The sequence below is a fragment of the Scardinius erythrophthalmus genome (genome assembly GCF_964197995.2).
Source record: "Scardinius erythrophthalmus genome assembly, chromosome: 10".
Taxonomy (NCBI): domain Eukaryota; kingdom Metazoa; phylum Chordata; class Actinopteri; order Cypriniformes; family Leuciscidae; genus Scardinius; species Scardinius erythrophthalmus.
This window is the reverse complement of record NC_138230.1, coordinates 39,304,961-39,324,107: the sequence shown is the minus strand read 5'-3', so window position 1 is coordinate 39,324,107 and position 19,147 is coordinate 39,304,961. Positions and strand designations below refer to the sequence as shown.

At 37.3% G+C, this 19,147-nt stretch overlaps 1 protein-coding gene across 4 annotated transcripts in view; it reads left to right on the top strand.

Annotated features, from left to right (window-relative positions):
* col16a1 (collagen, type XVI, alpha 1) overlaps positions 1-18,559 on the top strand; it is a 77,407-nt gene extending 58,848 nt beyond the window's left edge. For all 4 annotated transcript variants that reach the window (XM_081377083.1, XM_081377081.1, XM_081377082.1 and 1 more), the window contains 27 exons: positions 829-945; positions 1,134-1,175; positions 2,104-2,181; positions 2,658-2,702; positions 3,802-3,846; positions 6,224-6,277; positions 6,384-6,437; positions 6,564-6,617; positions 7,959-8,003; positions 8,350-8,403; positions 8,734-8,769; positions 9,058-9,120; positions 9,393-9,464; positions 9,593-9,646; positions 9,741-9,785; positions 10,000-10,044; positions 10,500-10,553; positions 11,037-11,090; positions 11,687-11,737; positions 11,828-11,917; positions 12,012-12,047; positions 13,094-13,138; positions 15,425-15,628; positions 16,025-16,088; positions 16,215-16,391; positions 16,476-16,553; positions 16,648-18,559. In XM_081377083.1, coding sequence (XP_081233209.1) covers positions 829-945; positions 1,134-1,175; positions 2,104-2,181; positions 2,658-2,702; positions 3,802-3,846; positions 6,224-6,277; positions 6,384-6,437; positions 6,564-6,617; positions 7,959-8,003; positions 8,350-8,403; positions 8,734-8,769; positions 9,058-9,120; positions 9,393-9,464; positions 9,593-9,646; positions 9,741-9,785; positions 10,000-10,044; positions 10,500-10,553; positions 11,037-11,090; positions 11,687-11,737; positions 11,828-11,917; positions 12,012-12,047; positions 13,094-13,138; positions 15,425-15,628; positions 16,025-16,088; positions 16,215-16,391; positions 16,476-16,553; positions 16,648-16,847 — 1,956 coding nt within the window. In that variant the 3' untranslated portion in view covers positions 16,848-18,559. The remainder of the gene's footprint in view (positions 1-828; positions 946-1,133; positions 1,176-2,103; positions 2,182-2,657; positions 2,703-3,801; positions 3,847-6,223; positions 6,278-6,383; positions 6,438-6,563; positions 6,618-7,958; positions 8,004-8,349; positions 8,404-8,733; positions 8,770-9,057; positions 9,121-9,392; positions 9,465-9,592; positions 9,647-9,740; positions 9,786-9,999; positions 10,045-10,499; positions 10,554-11,036; positions 11,091-11,686; positions 11,738-11,827; positions 11,918-12,011; positions 12,048-13,093; positions 13,139-15,424; positions 15,629-16,024; positions 16,089-16,214; positions 16,392-16,475; positions 16,554-16,647) is intronic.
* Positions 18,560-19,147: the final 588 nt, after the last annotated feature.

Below are 19,147 nucleotides of genomic sequence, written 5' to 3'. Positions count from 1 at the left end.
ACATCAATATTGTGATATATTATATTTCATATATTTTAAAATGTAATTTATTCCTCTGATGGCACAGCTGAATTTCAGTCTCACATGATCCTTGATTTGGTGCTCAAAAAACATTTCTTATTATTATTATAAATGTTGAAAACAGTTGTGCTGCTTACTATTTTTGTGGAAACCATGATTAATTTTTCAGTATTCTTTGATGAATAGAAAGCTCAAAGAACTTGTTTGAAATAGATTTGTAACAATGTTACTGTCACTTTTAATGCATTTAATGCATTCTTACTAAATAAAAGTATGCGTTTCTTTAAATAAAAATGTAGCATTTTTTCATGTGCAATATGTTGCTTAAAAATCCCTGGCTGATGTTTGAAAGTCGTTCAGCAGATGCATTTAAGGTGTTTGAGATTTTATTTAGATGTTTATCAAATGTTTGTAAAAAAGTAAAATAAAAAAAATCATTTTTTCACCCATGTCTCAGTGACGTATGTGTGCTGTTTGGGCAGAAGAACATCTCTGATCAGAGTCGATTTAAAACTCATTTATTTTACAAACCCTAGTTTTGGCTTTGAAACCTTGTGCATTCTTTGAACTGAGGTTTGGATTCTTTACAGTAATTCCTGCTCTATCAAACTGGCATGTGAGAGCACGATCTTTAGTGTTAACAAAACTATCCTGTGTTTATATTTCATGCATACTCCTCAGTCTGTCTGAACCTCATTACTCTTCAACGCATCAATGCTATTCACTAGTATTTGCATGTCGATGCTGTGTATTTATTGTTCATGTGCTCTTTGTAGTCTGAGAACACATGTGTTTGCTTCACTGTAGGAGGGCTGTGGCGATTGCTCCAAGGGCCTACCAGGTGTGCCCGGCATTGTTGGCTCTAAGGGCGAGAAGGGAGATCAGGGCAAGCCTGGCGCTGTGCCCTTAGAGGGATGTGAACGGGTGAGAGGGATGAATGATGGATGAAGTGATTGGTATTAAACAGACAAGGGTGTGGGTTTGTGTTTTCTGTTTGGTATTCCTTTTCGCTTCCTAGGCTAGAATACCCATTGGTTTGCTCATGCTACAACATATAGTACTGTTTGAATGCGCACAGTTTTCTAAACCCATCTCTATGATCACCTTTACAGTGTTATGAGAAGCTGCAGAGAGAGGAAACACCAAGTGGGCCCGTAAGTCTGTGGATAATATTATATCATAAATAAGATTAGGTTATAATATTATAAAGTTAATATTAATATACAAACTAAAGTTAATATTAAAAGCTAAAATATTTAGTTAAATGTTTCTATTCATCATATTTTTTTTTTTTTTACTTTAGGTATATTTGTTGTATAGCACTAATTATAATATTTTAAAGCTTCCAAACAATAGTTTTGCATGGATTTTCTCATAATATATATTTGTAGCATCTCCTCTTTTCTCACAGCGTCTGAAACGGTTTGATAAGTCTTTCTCCTTTCTAAAAGCCAACTCGGCTCTTATTGGTCAGATGGCCAAGTCTGTTTTGATTGGTCTACCGTTTACACCACGCGTCGGAAACAAAACGTCCATTACCATATCTGAATTTCAGCTCCGGAGGCGTTCACTTTCATTTTTGAAACTTGGAAGACCTTTTCCATTCACAAACAGATTTATAACACACTACATGAAATGTAATATCTGAAAAGCGTAATAGGGGCACTTTTAACTAGGAAAAACACGTTGTTGTATAAATGACCATGATGAACAGCAGCATTTTGCTAAATAGTTCACATAGGCAGTTATACAAATGGTCTCACTGAATCAGTGGATCATTCTTTTGAAAAGGTTAATTTGCATGAATGTCCAAACAAACCAGTTCACAAAATTAATCAGAATGCTAGAAAGAACACTTTAGGGAAGCTATATCACACGATACTGCTACTCTCTGAAAAAAATAACTTGTTACTTAAAAAGCTATACTGTTCTGAAAGTACACCCACGCAACTGAAAATGTTCATTTATTCCACTGTACTGACACAAAGCAGTTCTCTTACATAAAAGTCATTACTTAGTTTTGTCTTCAAATTGTGCAAGCATTTTTTTAATGTAACCCTTATGTCTGCTCAATGTTTTAAGACGGGTAACAGTGGTCAGTGCACTGGTCCACCAGGGCCGGCCGGATTCCCAGGGAGCCCAGGAGGCCGAGGAGAACCGGTAAGAGATTCCGATAACAGTTTCATTACTACCAGTGCCAATTAGAGATTATATAAGAGCCCAATAAGACACTCACATTGTATTAATTCTGTCCCATATTCGGTCCCAGATCTGTGTGATCAGTGGCTTTGGAATGATCTGAAAAGGTGGGGGGAGGGACACATTTATAAACCTTATCATCTTGACTCATGAATATTAATTAGATGATGTAATATACACCCAGTCATCCTAAATGATTTCCTGAAAGCCAGTTAGGTGGGCGCTAGGGATAGTAGGATTACTTACCCCATGCACATTCATTCAGTTCACTGCTGATGCAACCGGTAGTCATAGGCTTCTGTTTGCTCTTAGTCATCATGTTATATTGCCAGTAATGATTATTTTCCAAAAAGGTGTCCCCCCTAACCCAGTTATAATGGTTGCTTCCATTATATCCTTTGTTTTCTATAAAACATTATCCTTGTCTGTGTCTTCAGGGTCTTAGAGGTGAGCGAGGACCTCCTGGTTCTGCTGGAATCCCGGTAAGTTTCCACTTTATCCGTTATACTCTACATTGTCTCCTTTAAAGGCTATTTCTGGCAGAATCCCCTTTTTTAGCCTTCTTTTCTTAGTAACTGAGACTGAGTGACCCCAGATGGCTTTCAGAGTGCAGGCCATGTCATAAGAGACAATTCTCAATGCTGACACCTTGTTTCAGAAGTGCAGCATACGGCGAACTGTTCTGCATGACTTCATTTAGTCATTAGCATTTAGTCCCATGATGCAGTGTTTGTTTGCACGATCTATTTTCTTTCAGGTTCAGTGTTTTCAATTAGGAAGGACCAAGAAGGGAAAGTAGCATAGTAGCTACTCTTTGCTGTGAGGTTAGAGAGCCCCCTACAGGCTTGGCCCAGAAATGAAGAGGGTTTTTTTTCAAAAGAGTCCCAAACCTGTGCCTAACCTAATTTCAAGATGGAAATGAGAGTTAAGACTTAACTTGTGCCCGTTTTAACTTGTGTGCAATGGCTTGGGAGGATTCTTATTATAGACCAGGAGTCTGCAGCTCTTTTTGATATGAAGGGCCTTTCATTTTTTTTTTTTATCACTGTGCAATATGTATATGCACACAACCTTCGTTGTTGTTGTTTTAAAACAAAGTAATGATTCTTTTCAGAAAGAATGCATTTCATACATTTGGATTGTTACAAAATATTTCTATTTTTTTAAATAAATGCTGTTCTAAAAAAAAGTATCATGGTTTCCAATGATATTAAGCTGCATAACTGTTTTCAACATTGATAATAAGAAAATCAGCAAATCAGCATATTATAATGATTTCTGAAGGAGTAATGATGCTGAAAACATACATGACATTTTAAAATATATAATAATACAGTCATTTAAATTATTGTACTATTTCACAATACTACTGTTTTACTGTATTTTTGATTCTGTTGAGTTTCATCACACTTTAAACATCACATTCAGTTCAAAATGAAGTGAAACAGGCTGCATGACAATGAGAAATGAAGAGGCGGGTGCGAGGGACTTCGAACAGGATTGCTTGTTTGTTTATTGATTTTGTCCATTATAAAGGAAGATGTTTCTAAATGTTGCTCTCTTATTATCTTTCTCTCATAGGGGAATATTGGTTTTCCTGGTGCTCAAGGACCCCCTGGCCTGAGTGTAAGTCAAAGCACGCCAACTCACGATCAGCTCAAACAAACACATTCAGAAGATGTTTAATTACCTTACCAGTTCAGCTTCTCTCATGCGCCTTAATAAATTCCATGATATAGAAATAAAACTGTACTGTTGTGGTGCTTGTTCGATTATCTCTCCAACAAGTGGTGCTGACGGGTTATTTTGCAACGTCTTGAACGGCATGTTTAGCAGAGATTTGGGCTTACTGATGAATCGAGTCTGAGTCAGAATGGATTTTTATTTTAATTTCGACCAGCTTTATGCTTTGTGAGCATTATCTGATTCTCTTTAATGTGCTTCAATCGAATCTGAAACAACAAACTCAGCGGTGTTTTTTTTTTCTTTTCTTTTCCTATTAGCACAAAAACATGTAAATAAAGATTTACAGTAGGCTGATGGTTTCCAAATTGAAATTTTCTGTGGAATTGATCCACTGATAGAATGATATATAACTGAAACGCTGAGGAGACTGTGCAGTCAGCAAGATTAAGAAATGCATTGCCAACAGACACAGCCAATGGAAGGGCATTATTTCCTCTTGTATTTAAAGATGAAGTCAAGTACTCCCCCTCATATTTCTGTTTAATGTGTAGAGACAACCATAAGTGAGCCATTATTTAGTTGCTGAAGAGTCTTGACCTATAGCTGAATAAAATGACCCTATAAAAATGGTTTCTTCCCAGAGGGCGAAACTTTACTTAGTTTTTAACTCTTAAGGCCCGTACACACCGGGACGAATATCGGCGCGCGTTATTCGCCAGCGTTTTTCAACGAGTTTTTTGTGTTCACACCCAAGCGATTTTCGCTGACGATGAGCCGAGTGAACATGCAAATTCATTCCCTGACATTAGATGGCGCTTAATACCACTCCATAACAGTTCTCTTTTATCAAGATTTTTGTAGTCGCTGTCGCGTTTGTCATAGTTCTTTATGTTCCGACACCAACGAGACCAGCAGCTCTACATTCATCTTGCCTTGCATCTTCCTCGTCTTATTTCTTCCCGGCAATGTTTAGACGCTACTCGGCATATATATTCTTCGCCGTTACGTATGTGTGCTCGGCAAGACCGTTTTGTATTTGAGCGCCCCCAAGTTGTGTTTTACTGTAACTTCAGAAGCTCCAGACACGTGAGCAAAAGCGCCAATCTCATTGGTCGTATAGTTTTTGACGCGGCGCGTCAAACCAAAAAAACGAACCTGAGACGTTTTTTAAAAAATGACGCTTTTACCCGTGGCGTTTTTCGCGTCGGTGTGCACACTCACATTGGCGCCCTTTGTTTAGTCACGAGGCGTTAAATGTCGGCGAATATCGCGCGCGAAATTCGTCCCGGTGTGAACAGGCCTTTATACTTAGCTCTTTTTATTGATGCTTTTTAATCAGAGAGTTACTGAAAGACAGACAATACAGCATTTGTTTTGACATATTGACCAAGAAATCAAGATTAAACAAAAGCATTCTTTACTCTATGAGTAGCTATAGCTCAAATAGGTTCCACTTTATTTTAAGGTGTCATTGTTACAAACATACAGTAATTATATATTTAAGTACTGAGTAATATTAAGCAAGTACATGTACTTACTATAGGGTTAGGGTAGGATTAGGATTTGTTTGAGGGTTAGTTGCATGTAATTATGCATAATTTACTGTTATTACTATGGTAAGTACATGTAACATATGTAACAAGGACATTACTAGTATATTACAATTCAAAACAAATACAATAATATACGTACTACATATATACATATAGTGTAGTAACAAAATAGACAAAATGCAGCAAAAATGTAAACAGTACTAAGATAAAGAACTAAGGACAATGCGTTTAGAACAAGTACATTAGTAAATAAGAACAATCAGTCTAGAAACATTGTTAATTTTTCAAAGAGCACTGACCTTCGATCAAGAAAAAAAAAAAAAACATACTCTAAGTGTTATATCTATATGCAGGAAGCATTTACTGGTTGATTATCTAATATGGTATTCAGCTCGGGTCTACACCACATTATGCTTGCAATAGCTGAAAGGCATGTTTTGTCCCGTGACTATAAAGGTAAAAACAATAAAAAGAAAAACTCTGCATCATTTGGCTGTGTTTCTGGAATACAAATTGCATTAATTAATTCCCCTTACTTTCAACACTTGCTTATGGAATAAATGCCAATCTGGTGGCAGATGTATACACTTTTTTTGTATTGTGATTAAGATCAAAATGATCTGAACTGCAAGGCGGTGAGAAACCATAAGTATTCTCCAACAAGACCAAAAAGGAGCTTGATTATTTTGTGATTTTTATAATAGTAATATTTTTGCCAGCTCTTTCTCTAATGCCCCTTTGCCTCTTTTTTTTTTTTATCATAGGGTCAACAAGGTCAGAGAGGGACAGATGGGCTTCCAGGACAGAAAGGTGAACAGGTGAGTCATCTTACAGGATATGTCCTGAGTAATTCGGGAATGTAGACTAAAAAGGCGCCTATGCACAGTTTGACGTTTTATTGAGTGGTTTTGTTGTTTTATCAAGGGTCCACCTGGAAATCCTGGCTATCCTGGAAATATGGGACCACCTGGACTTCCTGTGAGTGGAATAGACATTTTATGCAATGGACCAGATGCAGAGGCATCATATTTTAATGTTTTGTGACAGGTGATATAACTGCTAAATGTTTGATTGGCGGGTTGAAGTCGTTATCCTTTTTTCCAGGGACTTAAAGGAGAGCGTGGCAGTCCAGGCACTGCGGGGCATAAAGGAGAATCAGTAAGAATGCTCTGTTTGAACAATGTTAAACTTACAGTGTCCAGATTATTCAGTGACTTTCAATGGGATCTGTTTTTTATGTCAACTGCAGTTTCACGCATCACAAATGTCATGAAATGTTTGAAACTCATATTTAAATGTGTATAAATACATCTATATTTAAAAAGTTTTGGGTCGGTAAGACTTATTATGGAGTTTTTTTATCCTCACCAAGGATGCAATTATTTAATCAAAGCTACACTAAAAATATAATATTTTTAAAATTCGTAATATTTTAAAGTATTATTACAATTTAAAAAAAAAAAACTATTTTCTATTTAAAGTCCCCCTGAAGTCAATAATTGCATCCCTTAAATTCATATTTGATCACCAAAATTACATACATTATTTAAACTTTATTCCTTGATCAAATTTCTTCATGCCTTAAAATAGCTTGATTGTAACTCTACACCCTTGCCTCATTTAGTGTACGTGGTTCTATGAATATGCAAATTAGCCCCGCCTCCACTCACTCACACCAGCTCAGAGATCCACTCGTTGACTATCACACGTTGACTTGATTGGTTTCAATGTAGTTTGTGACGTCAGAAACACCAGTGATTTCAAACCTGAGACTGTCTTTGGTTCACTGCAGTTTAAGGAGGAAATAATCAGCAATGGTGTTGACTTATGAATTTACACATGCTTTGTCTTAAAGCATATTAAAAACACAACATAGACATTTAAACAACATTAAAAGCTTAATTTTCACCACAGGTGGACTTTTAAATATATTTATGAAGTAATTTATTCGTGTGATGCAAAGCTGAATTTCCAGCATCAATACACCAGTCTTCAGTGTCACATGATCCTTCAGAAATCATTTTAATATGATGTGCTGCTCAAGAAACATTTCTTATTCTTATCAATGTTGAAACAAAAACAGTTATGCTGCCTAATATTTTTGTGGAAACGATGATATCGTGATGATTTATACCATGATGATACAGAGGATTGTTTGATGAATAGAAAGTTCAAAAGAACAGCATTTATTTAAAATAGAAATCTTTGTAGAAAACAATGTAAAAGTATTTAATTTCATTGTAATCGTAATATGTCCTTGTTGAATGCGAGTGTTAATTTCTTAAAAAAATTACAAAATCTTACTGACCCTAAACTTTTCAATGCATATGATATGCCTATCATATGCCACAAAAAATGCCTACTTTTCAGAACACCTCAACCCTTTATTCTCCTCCTGACTCTCCTTTGGGGGGTTCAAGCCACACAGGAACATACACTGAGGAAATATTTGAATGACTTGGTAAACAGTGTTTGAAACTTTGCACTCGTTTTATATAGGGCCCACCGGGATCTCCAGGTTATCAAGGACCGGTTGGCCCAGCAGTGAGTAAACATCCAGTTTTAATGCTGTTATTATTTCTACTTCTTGTATACTCTGACCCTCAATAGCACTGCACTTCATTGGTTTGTCTTTTTCATTGTCTTTTTCAAAACCAACCTTTATGTCTATCTTGGATGGCTGATAATCATGCACGATATTAGAAGCCAGAATCTCTTTTGTATTCTCTTTGTGAGTAATAACTCTCAGATCAAACAGACAAGCTTCAACTTGAAAAACTGTTAGGAGAACATTGATTTTTGTTCTTTCCATTTCACAAAGATTCAACATTGCTCTCAAAAACTGTGACAATTTGTAGTGTTGAACAACATACGTTTTCTTGACTGGCAGGGTCCTAAAGGGGAAGCTGGAACATCGGGACCCGTGGGACCAAAGGGAGATCAGGTATGAAAGCATGTCACTGATGTACTGGCAACAAAAATCTTTCTTTAAAATATGTTTCTATATATGTCATATCCCTTGATATCACATCCTCGTGATAGCTTATTTATTCATTTTACAATATGTAGAGCAAGCTGTTCTGTTTGCGTTTTCGAATTTACAAGCCCAAGATCTGAGAAATGTTCTAAACATATACTGTTTTTCCTTGGAAAATAAATATTTATAACTTTGTGTATCCACTCAATAAATTCCCAGGTGGATCCCCTTCATTGTGTTGCTGTGTTTACGAATTACAGTGCACACAGTAACAGTTCTCACATCTTTTGTATGCAGGGCTTCCAAGGATCCCAAGGATTCCCAGGACAACAGGTGGGATTTCAATCATTGTCATTCATCATTTAGTCACTATTTCCCTTACCTGTCGTATAGAGTCCACTCGCATTCTGGTATGGGACACCCACTTTTCACAATCCAATCAATTCCTGATGGATTAAGTCAAGTTACGCCCAACATTTTTTCATTCAATATTCAGTTTTATTCGAATATAGAATAGAAATAGATTTAGTATTGACGTCTGAATTCTGAAATAAACCTAATCTCTTTGTATATGCTAATGGACCAATCCCAGATGTCTTACTGTTGCCTTCATGTCTCCAGGGTCCTCCAGGTTTCCCGGGAAAAGCAGGTCCTGCGGGCCCTCCAGGACCACAGGCTGAGAAAGCAAGTGACAGTTCTATAATGCCTGAACATGCATTGATGAATGAAATTATACCACATGGGGGACATTCCTCGCTCACGTTGGAAATAAATCCTTATAAGAGCAATGACATTTGATGGATGACTCACCATTTACATCCATCTGCATTATCTCTAACGGTCACTTTCACAAACAAGCGCTCTGACATACCGCACTTTGGATGTAAAATGGCTTGACATGTGGAATGTAGATGCTTCTCTATCAAGCACTCACCTTAATGTATCTACTCCACTAGGGTAGTGCTGGACTTCAGGGCTCACAGGGACCCACAGGTCCTCCAGGATCACCCGGGGGCCCAGGCATGCCTGTGAGTGTCAGAATCCTCTGGATAGACTCCCGTTAAAGCAGACATTCAGCCTATCATGTCTCTGCAATCATTAAAACTTTGACTAAATAAGGATTTTGTTTTGCTTTGTATTTTGTGCTTGTTTTAAGGGACCACCTGGAATGGAAGGACTTGATGGCAAAGATGGAAAACCAGGTTTAAGGGTCAGTAAAAAAATTATATATATAAATATTATGTATGTGTGTGTGTTGTTTTTGTCACAGTTTTCATCTCTATTTTATTCTTACAATCACTCAGGGTGAACCAGGACCTGCTGGCCCTGCAGGACTCAGGGGAATACCGGTATTAACAGTTTCTTTCTTCGTTTTCATTTCCAAGTTCTTTATAGATGTAAGCAGTGACGCATGAATACAAAAATCAACAGTTGAAACAAAGCCTGAAACAAAGAACAAAGTCAACTTTAATTAAGCGTCTCCGAGAAGGAGCTTGACTTGCTTTAGTTTTGACTTTTCTCTGATTGGAAGAGGCTCACTGTGTAACTGTTTTTTCATTCCAGGGTTTCAAGGGCATCAAAGGACACACAGGTCTCCCAGGAATGAAAGTACGGGCCTTTTCTTGTGTTTCGTAGCCTTGTCTTTCTTTCTATTAGAAAAGTTTAGTGCATAAATGAATAAAAGATGAAAGTTTCCATTGATCCTGACTTTAAAGCTGATGTGTGTAAAGTTTTTGATGTTATAATACTTTCTTTAAAGAGCAGAGGCAACCACAAGTAAGCCATATATGAGCTGAAAGTGTTATTATTACAATCCAATTTTTATGTTGTTCTGTATGTTTTAAATCGCCCAACATGTCAACTTCGAGCTCAGCCTATGGCGTAAGTTTGGGGTGGGACTATTAGGAAACTGCTTGGAAACGATCATTATTTTTGCAAATCCTTTTGCCACTTCTAATTGCACAAAAAGCTGCTTTTATTTCTGTATATTATTCTGTCTTTTTACATATTTCTTTGTCATTTATGCTGCACCACCCCTCTCTTTTCTTCATTGTTATCTGTAGGGAGATAGAGGACCTCAGGGACCAGCTGGAGCAACAGGAAGGGCTGGTCTAGAGGTAAGCTGTTTTCTATTAGATATTTTGCTATTGCACCTTTAAATACGCCATCGATTTCTCTACAAATGCTCTATTAGATTTCAAATAATGAAAGAATGCTCTGAAAATAGGTTTCTGCACCCTTAAACTAGAAACATAGTCTATGTAAGAAAGCAAACAAAGATAAAATTCTTGGCCACTGTATTTCAAGTGTGTGATCCCATTGTACATTCCTAATGTGTGTTGTCATGTTACTGTGCAAGTAACAAACCTCAGTACTCAAGGGAGTGACTGAGTTATACTTATGTTTATAATAACTGATTTGTTCAGGAATATTCTCTTTAAACGTTTGCTATATCATGGCAGTAATTAGAAGACAATTTACGCGTATGTCCATAATGAAATAATATTATATGGTGGTGGTAATCCTGAGAATGCAACACTTACTTGCATTGTGCTATGAATTGCAATCTGACACCTGGATAATTTTTACTCGTATTTCAGGGTGATCCTGGTTCTCCTGGACCTCAAGGACCACCTGGAGCTCCAGGACATATGGTAAGTATTTCAAATGTTTTATAATCTATTTTCTTTAGTTTATACATATGCACTACTGTTCAAAAATCTAAAGATTTTTAAATGTTTTTGAAAGAACTCACCAAGGCGGTATTTATTTAATACAATAAAAAAAGCATAATATTGTAAAAATATTTTTACAAGTTTTCTATTTTAATATATTTTCACATGTAATTTATTCCTGTGATGGAAAAGTATCATTACTCCAGTCTTCAGTGTCACATGATCCTTCAGAAATCATGCTAATATGCAGATTTGCTCAAGAAACACTTCTTATTATAATCAATGTTGAGTAGTATACATTTAAAATAAGTTTTAATATTTTTGTGGAAACCAGGATACTTTTTTTCAGGAGTACTTGATTAATAGAACGAGCAAGAAAAAAAAGCAGCATGTATTTGAAGTAAAAAAAAAAATGGTAACATTATAAATGTCAATACAAACAATAATTTTTTAATTAAAGTATTAAAAAAATAAATCTTACTGACCTCAAACTTTTGAACGGTAGTGTACAGAAAAAAGAAAAGAAAAAAACTTGAGAATGTAATGGTATAATGCTTGCAACTGGAATCTTCTAGGGTTCTGCCGGATCTTCAGGGCCACCAGGACCAGCTGGGCCACCTGGACTGGTGAGCAAAATTGTCTTCCAAAACAGAGAATGTGTCAGTGATGTTTTTAAAGAGTTGAATTCTTTACGGTGTCTTTTTGTTCTTAACCAGGGCATTAAGGGAGACAAAGGTGAGGCGGGAGAGAGAGGACAGGCTGGATTACCTGGCCCCCCAGGGGTCCCAGGTCACCCCGGGCTGATGGTCAGTACCTAAACTTAGTTTGTTTTCAATAATATTTAGCAAAAGTTTTTATAGACTCTAATTAAATTATTCTTTCAAACCCTTTTTTCTGTAGGGTGAACCAGGAAGTGATGGAGCGGCGGGTAAAGACGTAAGTATCTCCTTTGATTTGCATTAGTATACGATCTTATGAATACAATATACAACTTTGTAAACACAATTTACTCAAAATGCACACCATTGTTAAGCCATCATTCCAAAGATTCTGTTTTGACTGTTTTTACCACTGCCTCTGCCTCATAGAAACCAAAATTACATTTATTTGGATATGCAGAGATGTAAATGTATAGTCAGTTTTGAATTTTTAATAATGTGTTTACATGGAACAGATTTCAGGTTAATACGGGTAAATGCCAGCTGTCTAACTTAGAATTTTAGAAACTTTATAGAAGTTTAATTTGATTATTATTACTTCCGATTAGCACAGGTAAATGCCAGCTGTCTTGTTCAGAATTCTAGAAACTGTCTAGAAGCTTATTGGGTTATTATTGCTTCCATTTAACACAGGTAAATGCCAGCTGTCTTGGTACGTTTTCACGACAACAACGAAAAAGTTTTTCCCTTCGCGTTTTTCTCGTACAGATGACAACATTGTCAAAGCGATACCCGTTCACACGGATCTGCGCAAACTATTAAAAATGCTGTATTATACATGCCAGGCCAGTAGTTGGCGATGTCACTTTGTAAAGAAAAACTATGCGCCTATAGACTGAACACGTACTGTAATTCGCATGCACATGACGTCACCGTTTTCCCAAATTCACGTTTTTTGTAGTTCACACAGAGACGATAACGATATATTTGAAACCCGTTTTTTAAAGGATTGCGTTTCCAGGCCCTCAAAACGCCGTTGTCGTGTAAATGAAAGGCCAAAATGCATAAAAGTTTTTGTTGAAAACAGCCTAGGAATTATAGGAACTTTCTAGAAGCTTAATTGGATTATAATTACAAATTACAGCTGTCTTATTTAGAATTCTAAACTTTCTAGAAACTTAATTGGATGATTAAAATCTTCCAATTGATGATTTTATTGATTTGATTTAGGAGTGTTCTTGTGCACATAGACAAAATGGTTATTACTGCATAACTCTGTACTATTTATCCCAGTTTCACTCCTCTAATTATTTGTAATCGCAGGGATCCCCAGGTCTGCCTGGAGAACCTGGTCCACAGGGACTGAAGGTAATGTGCATTGCTTTCACATCTCTTTTATAATGTCTTTGCATCATTGAACACTGTCATCTTTTAACATGTATTTAGATACATCTTATTAAGGCATAAGAGAGTGACTTTCCCCTCCAATCAGTGTGTGCTCAACAACATCCAGTTAGTTTGTGTGCTTACATTTGTTCAATGAAGTTGTCAGGTGGCTTCATCTGCAATCACAAGAGCCTGTTATCTAACCTGACTTTGCCATCACTCTTTATTTTTATTTTATTTTTTTACCTCATCTGCCACAGTAGCCTGTTTGAACACCACTCTCAGCTTGCATAGTGACACCATTATACTCCGTAATAAAGCCATACAGGAGCATCTGTCACTGTGACAGGACAGCATTGTCAGGTTTTTTGAAGTTTGGGCTTGAATGAGATGAGAGCAGTGCTTTTCCCTCAACCCATTAGCAGAAGCCTTTAAATGTGTAAACAAGTGACTCACACTATATAGACTGCTACATGCACAACATCAGTGTTGGGAATGCTGCTTGAAACTGTAGCTTCACAAGCTACTTGTAAATTAATATAATAAAACTACCCTACCCTAAACTACAATACAAGCGGTTAGCAACAAGTAGCCAACTACATTGAAGCTATTAAAGGGTTAGTTCACCCAAAAATGAAAATTATGTCATTAATGACTCACCCTCATGTCGTTCCAAGCCCGTAAGACCTCCGTTCATCTTCGGAACACAGTTTAAGATATTTTAGATTTAGTCCGAGAGCTTTCTGTTCCTCCATTAAAGTCAATGGACGTGTCACTGTTCACGTCCAGAAAGGCAATACAGACATCATCAAAGTAGTCCATGTGACATCAGTGGCTCAATCTTAAGTTTATCAAGCGTCGAGAATACTTTTTGTGCGCCAAAACAAACAAAAATAACGACTTTATTCCACTATTCATTTCCTTCTCTCTGGGTCTCGTAGTGTTTTTGCGCAGTGTTGCACGTCATCACGCATCACACATGACCAGCGTCGGCCAATAGTGAGCCTACGTGGTGACGTGCAACACAGACACGCTGCGCAAAAACACTACGAGGCCCAGAGAGAAGGAAATGAATAGTGGAATAAAGTCGTTATTTTTGTTTGTTTTTGCGCAAAAAAAGTATTCTCGACGCTTGATAAACTTAAGATTGAGCCACTGATGTCACATGGACTACTTTGATGATGTCTGTATTGCCTTTCTGGACGTGAACAGTGACACGTCCATTGACTTTAATGGTTGAACAGAAAGCTCTCGGACTAAATCTAAAATATCTTAAACTGTGTTCCGAAGATGAACGGAGGTCTTACGGGCTTGGAACGACATGAGGGGGAGTCATTAATGACATAATTTTCTTTTTTGGGTGAACTAACCCTTTAAGGTGGCAATATATTTTTAAGTAGAACTATTTGCATTAAATACATTGAAATATATTCAATAAAATTAGTCAAGACCAGACATTAGACAAGACAAGAATTTATATAACCAAGTTAAAAACATAACAAAGAACAGTAGCACTTAAGTATATTATCCACACAAAAAAGTCCATTAAACTGATTATCATTTGTGTGTTATTCTTTACAATCCACTTCATAAATCCAGCATGCAATTTCCTTTAAATTGGTGATAACAACAGTAAATTGTTTAATTGTACTGTACACACTACATTTTACATTGTACAGTATGCATAAGTTGACATTTGTTCACATGAATAATATGGAATTTCTTTGATGAATCTGCGCATATTTATTTTGATGTGAACAAAACCGAGGCTGTAAGGGATAGAAGTACAGCACAGCACATACAGTGCTTTAAATGTTTTTTTGTTCACTTGAAAAAAAAAATTGACATATTTTCAGTGTTTTCAAAGCAAAGGCACACTACAATACAAGCCATTAAAGCTATCCCTCACTCATCTGTAGACTAAGCTGCATTGATTAATCAATAGCTAATTTACAAAAATAGTTATAAAAAAAAGTATTTAACCAGCAAAGGGTTTTTCAGAAGCAGAAAATTGAATTCACACAAACTAATACAAAGCAGAATGGAATTATAGGCCACAATTATAGTGTTCACTGTGTTTTTCACCACCCTTTTCATAAAAGTAGATGGGATGGACCTTGAACATTTTATTTTGTAGACTGTATAGTGCTGAGTTTCTATATAAAGGCCATTATGCGGTGCTATTACAAGGATCATTGAGTAGCCTGTGGTCATTGTCCTAGAGTCTCCGGTGTGGTAAATCACAGCTACTCTTTTAACCCTGTCCAGGGTGAAGCAGGGACTGCAGGGCAAAGGGGAGCCCCGGGAGAGCGCGGACGTCCCGGCCCACCAGGAGGAGGCTTTGGTTTTAGCTCTGGCTCCAAAGGACCAGAAGGGATCATAGGACCTGTCGGACCCCGTGGCGAAAGGGGAAGCCCCGGTTCACCTGGACAAGCTGGTACCCCCGGATCACCAGGAATCCCAGGGAATGATGTGAGGCTTATTCAGAAGCTATGTTCCCATCCAAAGTTTCTTGGTTTATCATTTGAAAGTGAATTAAGACAGCCATAAATATTATTTTTTTCATTTTACTGTTGTAATGTTAAATAAAATTATTATATAATTACTATATATATATTTTTTTTTTCACATTTTAAATCGCAATTTGATTGTTTCTTCAAATTTTGCAGCCTTAGTACACAGAAAAAGAAAAAAAAACCTTGGCTGGAATAGTTTATTAACTGACAGAAACAGTTTCAGGCCTGCAGTACCATAGAAAACAGTATCTAAACAGTATCTACTTTGAGAAACAACAGATCTTGTTTTGCAGAATAGTATATATGCAGTATATGAGTATTTTAACTTCGAAATGTATCTATTTTTTTCCAGGCCGTTGTAAACTATGATGAAATAAGATCCTTCATCAGACAGCAGGTCATAAAGATCTTTGATGGTGAGAGAACTTTTGTGACCAGTCATATCTAGATGACGAGATATGCACTGGGACTTTTTCTTTAGATAGTTTATTCACGGAGAAAGTGTTTAAGGGTTGGTTTTCAACCTTTATTTGTTCTCGCAGAGCGCATGGGCTACTACATGTCACGAATGCAGATGCCTGTGGAGATGGTTGCGTCCCCTGGTCGACCAGGACCCCCAGGGAAAGATGGAAATCCAGGCATCCAAGGGCCGCCGGGGATGCCGGGCCGCTCTGGGCAGATTGGCCGTGAAGGAAGGCAGGGACCCATGGGTCCACCTGGTAAGATGAACTAATGTGCTAATGTTTCATATGCCCAGTTCCATTTGCCCAGTCTTCCACATGGATGCTTTCGTGTGTCCCCAGGTGCCCCTGGTGTAAAGGGAGAGAAAGGAGATAAGGGTATAGGAGAGATGGGAGACAGTGGTCCTCCGGGTGCTCCAGGTCTGACTCTAGTTTTCAAAAATGGAGGTCATTTTGCCAAATATATTCCACTGTCATACTGTAATTTCTTTTTAATTCCTTCCATCCCTCTTAGGTGCCCCTGGTCCTCCTGGTTATGGTAAGATGGGACCACCAGGTTCTTCTGGTCAGCAGGGAATCCCCGGGATTCCTGGACCTCCAGGACCCTCTGGACAGAAGGGCAAGGATGGCCGTTGTCATCCGTCAGACTGTATGAGTATGCCTGTGGAGTACAATCCCAAGGGTCCCATGTCTCCCAAAGGTCCCATGTACTAGAAGAGGGTTTAAGAGAAGAAAAAGATGGAGGATGGTACCCCAAGATTGACATTCTCACAATTACCTACCTGTACCTTCTGAGAAGATCCATGGAGAACCAAAGGATTAATGTGCGTTTCCTTTCCACATGATGCAATGCCAAAACACTGGTTCACCACGAATGGGGGACATTTGTAAGTTATTGTCTGCTGTTGAACCAGTGAAGACATCCCAAGATTGAGTGCCTTAATCCCTGAAAACTGTCCCATAATGCCACGCTTGCATCATAAACTATTTTTTTTAATGATTTATTATTACAGTAAATTGAAGACTTTTAGTTCCCTGGACATACAAGATGTTTAAAGTCATTATTGGTGCCCAGATTTATTCATCATTCAACATTTTCATTTCTTTACTAGCCCCCGCGAGAGGATTTCTTTTGACACTTCACATCAGTCTTTAAGGCCCTTGGTTATCTTTAAGCAATATTCTGAATTAAATACAAGTTAAAATCATCTGTGGGATGCTGTTGATTACTGCAAGAATTTTTTTGACTTATATCTCAGTTTGTGAAAAAATGTTGAGAGTTTTGCACTTATAATGGAAGTTTACGGGGCAAGCATTCAACTTTTTTTTGTAACAAAATGAGCTATGAAATGATTTTCTGTTGAAATCGACTTCATGCCACAGATGCTGTTAATAGGGCTTGTGTTGAATCTGGAATATTCCTTTAATAATATTTTTGTAAGGGGGTCGTTTTGGCAGCTGCTAATTTTGCTATATTACTGCTTTGGCAAAGACAATGTGGCATAAATATCCATCCAGTTTCCAGTGAATAATTTGTTCCATAGTGTGAGCCATTTAATATAAAATAGTTTGATGTTATCATTAGAGGCATAGATACAATTGCCCTAATTGACTGTTAATTATTCTCCCCAAGGGCTCGTGTTGTACATATTCATATTTATATGTAATGGCTTTTTGTACTTTAAAAAAAAAAAAATATTGACATCAGCATGGCAGCCCTTTTTATTGTCGTCTCAGATATTTTGGAATAATTGTATAAGCTTTAAACAAATGGATGTTCTGTAAAGGTAGGTTTTATATGCAATTTTGGGTTAAAAAGCAATTTTGTGACGTTGCACCGGACGGAGAGAGTTTTTCAGTGACACCTATCTCTCTTTGAGCCCTGTGATGACATCTCCTCCACCACCACTCTGGACTCTTAAACTTGAATTTACTTTGATATACTGTAGGCTACCATTTGCAGCTGAACCATCATGTGCTCCTAGAACTCTCTAATCTTAAATATGCTTTGCTAGTCGTCCTTAAAAAACACCAGATCCCCAGCCTTCACAGTTCAGTCATCTCTAAAGCAAACGGCATCTCTGATTCTCTGCTGCGTCAGCCAGTCTGATGCTTTTACACTGCACTTTATCACTCCCTCGGACTGTATGCGTGTGAATGTGTGTGAAGATAGCGAGAACGATTCTGTATCTATAATGAGAGGATAGTTGAAAAGTTTTTAGCAGAGCCATTGACAATTTTTAAATTACGCCGTTTTCATGAAGTGAATGTAATGAGCATTCAGCCTTTCAACCGTTTATTTATCCCAAGCTTCAAGAAAAATCTCCCCCTTCATCATGCAACTCACTTATTTGTAAGTAAAGTTATTTGTGTGCACATTTTTTTTTTAAAGAAACTTAAGAGAAGCAATAAAAGTTTTGAAAGCAGTTACAGTCTATGAACTCGTTCATTCGCAGGTTAGTCAATCAAAACAACATATATATCTATCTTCAGTTAGTAGCTATAGCGACAGTTTTGGATTCACAAAGGATGAATGAAATGTCTTGAAATACTTTGGCCCAAGGGTAACTAGTTTTTAACACTTTATATGTAACATCATATATGATGATGGTGAGGGCGTGAATTTGGAAGCAGAAATAAGATTGCTTTTACTAAAAAGAGGCGAGGATTTCAAGAATATGTGACATGAGAAACATGAGGTGTGTCCCAAATTACGCTATATACACTATGCACTTATACCACGCTTGTTAACGCAAATATCTAATCAGCCAATTATACGGCAGCAACTCATGGACATGGTCAAGACGATCTGCTGAAGTTCAAACTGAGCATCAGAATGGGGAAGAAAGGTGATTTAAGTGATTTTGAACATGACATGGTTGTTGGTGCCAAATGGGCTGGTCTGATTTCAGAAACTGCTGATCTACTGGGATTTTCACGCATAACCATCTCTAGGGTTTACAGAGAATGATCCAGAAAAGAGAAAACATCAAGTGAGCGGAAGTTCTGTGGGT